The sequence below is a fragment of the Nannospalax galili genome, unplaced genomic scaffold (genome assembly GCF_000622305.1).
Source record: "Nannospalax galili isolate Female #2095 unplaced genomic scaffold, S.galili_v1.0 scaffold596, whole genome shotgun sequence".
In the NCBI taxonomy this organism is placed as follows: domain Eukaryota; kingdom Metazoa; phylum Chordata; class Mammalia; order Rodentia; family Spalacidae; genus Nannospalax; species Nannospalax galili.
In genome coordinates this window covers 25,473-32,957 of record NW_008340140.1, presented here as the reverse complement: position 1 = coordinate 32,957, position 7,485 = coordinate 25,473, and the positions used below count along the sequence as shown (strand labels likewise).

Sequence of the window (7,485 nt, the reverse complement as noted above, 5' to 3'; positions counted from 1 at the left end):
CAGACCAGGTGGCCTATATAGTCACCTGGGAAGATTTGGCCCGGAACCCCACACCTTGGGCTCAGCCGTTCTTACCTCCTCGAGGAACCAGGGAGACCAAGCAAGGGTCCCCCACCCCCTCGGCTCCCTCGGTTTCCCCAAGCCCCACTTCTTCCCTCTTGCCCCTCCGGTCTCCTTCTGAAAAGGAGAACCCAAAACCAGTCCTCCCTGAGGACAAAGCCTCTTTAACCCTTCTGGATCCCCCACCCCCCTATCCACCCATGCCGGCACCCCCACCTCAGGAACCCCAACCCTCTCCCGACTCCACTGAACCTGCCCAATCTCCCCCTCCGTCTAGCCGACTCCGCCTGCGGAGGGAGAGAGGGGGCCCCTCAGACGGAGCCTGGACTGCCCAGGTTTTCCCCCCTCTGGACAGTGGGAGATCAGATCCAGTACTGGCCTTTCTCAGCCTCTGACTTGTATAACTGAAAGACTCATAATCCCTCTTTTTCTCAGGACCCCCAGGGTCTAACTGCCTTGATAGAGTCTATCCTCCTCACCCACCAACCCACTTTGGAGGATTGCCAACAACTCCTCCAGGCCCTCCTGACCACAGAAGAAAGGCAGCGAGTCATCCTGGAAGCCCAGAAAAACATCCCCGGGCAGGATGGGAGACCCACTCAACTCCCAAATGAAATAGACGAGTGATTTCCTCTGACTAGACCCAACTGGAACCACGAGACTCTGGCTGGTAGGGAGCGTCTCCATCTTTATCGCCAGACTCTATTAGCAGGTCTCAAAGGGGCCAGAAGGTGCCCAACCAATTTGGCAAAGGTACGCGCTATAACTCAGGGGGCAAATGAAACCCCTGCAGCGTTCCTAGAACACCTAATTGAGGAATATCGGATGTATACCCCTTTTGACCCCTCCACCCAGGAGCGTCAGGCGGATTTAATAATGGCCTTCATAGGGCAGTCTGCTCCTGACATTCGAGGCAAACTCCAGTGGCTGGAAGGCCTTCAGGGTTACACCTTACAGGATCTGGTAAGGGAGGCTGAAAAGATCTATAATAAGTGAGAAACAGCGGAAGAAAGGGAAGACAGAATAAGAAAAGAATAGGAAGCTAGGGAAGATAAGAGAGAGAAAAAGAAAAATAAGGAATTAAGTCGAATTTTGGCCACTTTAGTTCAGGGGACAGGTCCAGCTAGGGACCTGGGAGACAAAAGGAGGCCCCGAGTGGATAAAGACCAGTGTGCCTACTGCAAAGAGAGGGGACATTGGGCTCGAGAATGCCTGAAGAAGCTAAACAAACCTCAGAAGAGAGCAACCCTGGTCCTGACTCTAGGGGACTAGGGCCGTCGGGGCCAGGAGCTCCCCCCTGAGCCCAGGGTAACTTTAAAAGTAGGGGGACAATTAACTACCTTTATGGTAGACACAGGGGCCCAACACTCAGTCCTGACCACAGCTGGGGGGCCCTTGAGTTCCAGAAAAGCCTGGGTCCAAGGGGCCACCAGGGGAAAAACATACAGGTGGACCACAGAAAGAAAAGTGGACCTCAGCACGGGACAGGTCTCCCATTCGTTCCTGCTGGTCCCCGACTGTCCATACCCCCTTCTTGGAAGAGATTTACTCTCTAAGTTGGGAGCCCACATCCACTTCACCAGAAAGGGAGCCAACCCTAAAAGGAAAGGATGGAGCTCCACTACAAGTCTTGACCCTACGGCTGGAAGATGAGCATCGGTTGTATGAGGAACCGATAGTAGGGACCCCTGGGGTATCAGACTGGCTAACTAAAATCCCCTCGGCATGGGCCGAGATGGGAGGCCCGGGACTGGCATTCAACCAGCCTCCAATAGTGGTCACCCCAAAGCCATCAGCAACCCTGATTTCAATCAAACAATACCCCATGAGCAGAGAGGCCCGAGAGCGGATCAGGCCCCACATCCAAAGACTTTTACAAATGGGCATACTCTGCCCCTGCCAATCCCCTTGGAATACTCCACTGCTCCCAGTGAAAAAGCCAGGAACAAATGACTATCGACCTGTCCAAGACTTGAGAGAAGTAAATCGGAGAATAGAAGACATACACCCCACTATTCCTAATCCCTACAATCTCCTGAGCTCTCTGCCTCCCAGTCACAGGTGGTATACTGTCCTCGACCTGAAGGATGCATTCTTCTGTCTAAGGCTGAGCCCGGTTAGCCAACCCATCTTCACTTTTGAATGGAAAGACCCTGAAGCTGGAATACCGGGGCAACTAACTTGGACACAACTTCCTCAGGGATTCAAAAACTCCCCTACTGTTTGATGAAGCTCTGCATCGTGACTTGGCTGACTTCCGGGTAAGAAACCCACAGATCATGCTCCTCCAATATGTGGATGACCTCCTCTTAGTGGCTGAAATGGAAGCTGGCTGCTTGCAAGGTACGGAGGCTCTCCTATTCAGACTGGGGGAACTTGGATACCGGGCCTCGGTGAAGAAGGCCCAGATCTGCCTACAGCAGGTGAACTATTTGGGCTACCGGTTGGAGGGAGGGCAATGCTGGCTGATGGAAAGCAGAAAGCAGGCGGTGGCCTCTATTCTCCCACCAACCTCAGCCAGAGGGCTCACAGAGTTCCTGGGAAGCGCAGGATTTTGCAGGTTATGGATACCGGGTTTCGCTGAGATAGCGGCTCCCCTATACCCATTAACAAAAGGTGGGACCCCTTTTGCTTGGACAGAAGAACACCAGAGAGCTTTTGATCAAATAAAAAAGGCACTGCTGACAGCTCCAGCGTTAGGATTGCCAGACTTGACAAAACCTTTCATCTTATATGTGGATGAAAGCAAAGGGATGGCAAAAGGAGTTCTTACTCAGACCCTAGGACCCTGGAAGAGGCCGGCAGCCTATCTCTCAAAGAAGCTGGACAATGTGGCCACTGGCTGGCCCCCATGTTTAAGAATTATGGCAGCAGTGGCATCCTTAGTAAAAGACTCAGACAAACTCACCATGGACCAGCCTCTCACTATTGTAACACCACACAGAGTGGAGTCCATCATCAGACAGCCCCCTGATAGATGGCTGTCAAATGCCAGAGTTACCCACTACCAGGCCTTACTACTAAACCCAGATAAGATCAAATTCGGTAGCCCTGCCGCCCTGAACCCCGCCACGCTGCTACCAGCCCCTGAAAGAGACACCGAGATTCCCCATGACTGTCAGCAAATACTTGCAGAGACTCATGGGACTAGGGAAGACCTCATCGACCAACCCTTAACAGATGCGGACGCCACATGGTACACAGACGGAAGCAGCTTTCTGCAAGACAGTGAGCGCAAGGCGGGGGCGGTGGTGGTTGATGGGGAAGAGATAATCTGGGCCCAAGCTCTGCCGGCCGGGACGTCGGCCCAGCGAGCTGAATTAGAAGCTTTAACCCAGGCCCTAAGGTTAGCAAAGGACAAAAAGGTCAATATCTACACCGACAGCCGCTATGTGTTTGCCACCACCCATGTACATGGGGAAATTTACTGGAGACAGGGGGCTACTCACCTCGGCCGGTAAGGACGTTAAGAACAAAGAAGCAATAATGGCCCTTCTTCAGGCCTTGTACTTGCCCAAGAGGTCAGCATCATCCATTGCCCTGGACACCAGCGGGACCAGGGACTGATTGCCCGGGGCAACCGAATGGCCGACAAGACTGCCCACCAGGCAGCAGATGGCACCTGCATTCTCTATGCCCAACCGTCTCCTGAGACTGCGAACGCGGAAGAAGCAGAGGAAACTCTCTTCATTTACTCTGAACAGGATCTGAAGGTAGCCCAGGAGTTGGGTGCAATTCTGGACCCTGAAACCAAAATGTGGAGGTATCAGAATCGAATTATACTGCCCAAAAAGGCGGCCTTGGAGCTAGTCTCCCAACTCCACCAGTGGACGCACTTGGGGCACAAGAAACTGAAGATGCTACTGGAAAGAGAAGAACAATTCTATTACTTCCCCAACCTCAACTCAATAATCCAGACAGTAGTTGGAGGTTGTGTTTCATGTTCTTTGGTAAATGCCTCAAGGCATCGAAGCCCCCCAGGGAAAAGGGAACGGGGAGACCGTCCGTCCGGGCACAAATTGGGAAGTCGACTTCACTGAAATTCTACCAGGCAAATATGGTTATAGATACCTTTTAGTATTCATAGACACTTTTTCAGGGTGGGTGGAAGCCTATCCCACCAAGAAGGAGATGGCTCAAACCGTGGTAAAGAAGCTGATTGAAGAGATCTTCCCCCGGTTCGGACTACCCAAGGTAATCGGGTCAGATAATGGACCAGCCTTCATCTCCCAGGTAAGTCAGGGAATGGCCAAAGCATTGGGGATCAATTGGAAACTACATTGTGCTTACAGACCCCAAAGTTCAGGGCAGGTAGAAAGAATGAATAGAACTATTAAAGAGACCTTAACCAAATTAGCTCTAAAGACTGGCACTAAAGACTGGGTACAGCTCCTACCTCTAGCTCTATTCCGAGCTAGAAATACTCCCGCTATGCATAGCTTGACCCCCTACGAGATCCTCTTTGGAGGACCTCCTCCTGTCCTCAATGTAACTTTATCTCCCCTGCCCTCTTCTTTTGACAACCCAAGCCTGAAAACAAGACTCCAAGCCCTCCAGATCATCCAGAACCAGGTTTCAAAACCCTTGGCTGCTGTCTACCGACCTGGGAGTCCACGTACACCCCATCCCTACCAAATTGGAGACCAGGTGTACATGAGAAGACACAACACAAAGACTCTTGAGCCACGGTGGAAGGGGCCCTACACGGTTCTCCTGAGTACGCCTACAGCCCTCAAAGTACACGGAATTTCGGCCTGGATCCATACTTCCCATATCAAGAGAGCCCCGGCCCAGGAGAACACTGAGAAATGGTGCCTGCACAAAACTCCCAACCCTCTAAAGATAAGACTCTCTCGAGATACTTAATGATTCTACTCGTTTGTAGGCTTGTCTCCGGCCGAGGAAACCCCCACCTCCCTGTGCAAACTACCTGGAGGGTAATCAATCAAGTGGGTATTGTAGTATTTGAAGCCCACAAAACTGCTCCCAAAGGCACCTGGCGGCCCACATTATACCCAGATTTGTGCAAATTAGCCCTGGGAGTATCAAGTCCATGGGACTTGGAAGGGAACTGGAATATTGAGGTGGCTCCTGAGAAGGAAAGTCCCCCCGGGAGATGGGGACTTGACCCATGGGGAGGATGTGCACCCCATGAACGTTGGGCTATGCTGCATACATTAACCTTCTATGTCTGCCCGGGCAATCATAGGGACAAGTGGAAAAAACCCCACTGTGGGGGGGGGGCCCTATTTCTACTGCAAAAACTGGGGATGTGAAACGACTGGGGACACCTGGTGGTCCCCTTCCTCATCATGGGACTACATTACTGTGAAACCAAATTACTCCGATGGGAAGTTTGACGATTGGAAAACAACTCATAAGCAGGCCTGCCAAGGTAAATGGTGTAATCCCCTCTGGATAGAATTCACAGAAAAAGGAAAAAAGGCTGCAGACTGGGACAAGGGGTACTCTTGGGGCATTCGGCTATACAAAGAACGGGGAGATGATGGCCTCCTTTTTACTATTAGGAGAGATACCTCCTCCTATCAGACGGCCATCGGGCCCAACCCTGTCTTGCCTATCCAGAGACCCCTCCCCGGTTACCCAAATCCCCCAACCCCAACCAAGCCCACCCACAAGCCGACTCCAGCACCTGCAGTCACCTTGCAACCCCTCCCTAATCCTTCTTCCAGCACCTCCCGCATAGATACCCTATTGGAATCGACCCCCAGTCCACCAAACCAAAGGATTCCAACCACAGGGGATCGACTGTTCAACCTGATCCAAGGGGCATATAAGGCCATCAGGCAAACAGACCCTAACCTGACTGAATCCTGTGGGCTGTGCTTGGCAACCATTCCCCCTTATTACGAAGGGATAGCTATCCAAGCGGCATTTAACAACACCACTTTAGCCGACCAATGCCATAGGGAGACCCTTTGACCCTCACTGAAGTTTCAGGATCTGGACTCTGTTCAGGAAACCCACCCTCAACACACATCCACCTTTGCAATTCGACCATCCTTGTCATTCCAGGGCAGGCCAATTACTCTCTCCATCCCCCCGAGGGGGCATGGTGGGCCTGCAGCACCGGCCTCACTCCCTGTGTGGCCAGTATGGTCCTAAATGCCTCACAAGACTATTGTGTCATGATCAGACTTCTGCCCCGAGTATTCTACCATTCCTCGGATTCTGTGGAGCAGTCTTTTGAGCAGCCACCAACTAGATATAAGAGAGAACCTGTGTCCCTGACCCTGGCAGTACTCTTGGGAGTAGGGGTGGCTGCAGGAGTGGGGACCGGGACCGCTGCCCTGATACAAGGGCCACAACATTATGCAGAATTACAGATGGCCATAGATGAAGACATTAGGGCAATAGAACAGTCAATTACCCACTTAGAAAAATCCCTAACCTCCCTGTCAGAAGTAGTACTACAGAATAGGAGGGGGCTTGATCTGCTTTTTCTCAAAGAAGGAGGGCTCTGTGCAGCTCTGGGCGAAGAATGCTGTTTCAACCCTGACAGTTCGGGGGTCGTTAGAGATTCTATGACCAAACTCCGCCAGAGGCTGGATAAAAGGCAGAAAGACCGTGAATCCCAACAGGGTTGGTTCGAAGGATGGTTTAACAAAACCCCCTGGTTGACTACTCTAATTTCCACCCTAGTGGGCCCCTTGGTCATACTGCTCCTTATATTAACCTTTGGACCATGCATTCTAAATAGACTGTTGCAATTTATATGAGACCCACTGTCCATTACCCGAGCATTAGTCCTAACTCAGCAATATCACGCCCTCAGAAAAACAGAAGACCTATAGATTTTAGGATTAAAATCTAGCCAAAAGAAAAGGAAGGAAGGATGAATTTCTAGGCTAAGCCCTCTAGGTTAGAAGTAAAAATGAAAAATAATTCTAAACTGCTGAGAAAGAGTTGACCTTTTCATGCACCTCGCTCAAGCTGGAAATCACCCGAAAAGTTCCCCCTCCCGCTTCTGCTTTTCTTGGCTTAGGAGTCGCTTGTGGTTTGTGGTTTTTGCCTTTATAAGCAACCTGTAAGCTGAGCCTGGGGCTTCTCCTTTCCGAGTGAGGCAGAGGCCCGTCTGCGCAGACGTCCAATAAAATCCTCTTGCTTGTTGCATCTCCTGGTCTGGGGACTGAGTTATTGGGGTGCAGCCTCCCGTGAACACTAGACATCCCATTTTGGGGGTCCAACAATGCCAGTGCTAGGAAGGCAGAGACAGGAGGACTCCTGAGGCTCCCAGGCTAGCTGGCCACTTAGTGAGATCCTGGCCACGTGAGAGACCCTGTCTCAAAAAAGAACAGAGTGAATGGAGCCTCATGAAAGTTACTTGAAGTTGACCCCTAGCCTCAACATGCATTTTCGCACATGTACTCAAATGAACATGCACACATACACATACACAGAAAG

At 51.4% G+C, this 7,485-nt stretch overlaps 1 protein-coding gene across 1 annotated transcript in view; it reads left to right on the top strand.

Moving 5' to 3' along the window:
• Positions 1 to 1,404: 1,404 nt before the first annotated feature.
• The window catches only part of LOC103735779, a gene marked incomplete at its 3' end in the record, with an annotated part of 19,629 nt that continues 13,548 nt past the window's right edge, over positions 1,405 to 7,485 (top strand). The window contains 7 exon segments of the mRNA XM_017798682.2: positions 1,405 to 1,650; positions 1,652 to 2,280; positions 2,282 to 3,488; positions 3,490 to 3,580; positions 3,583 to 3,773; positions 3,831 to 4,064; positions 4,066 to 4,910. Coding sequence (XP_017654171.2) covers positions 1,405 to 1,650; positions 1,652 to 2,280; positions 2,282 to 3,488; positions 3,490 to 3,580; positions 3,583 to 3,773; positions 3,831 to 4,064; positions 4,066 to 4,910 — 3,443 coding nt within the window.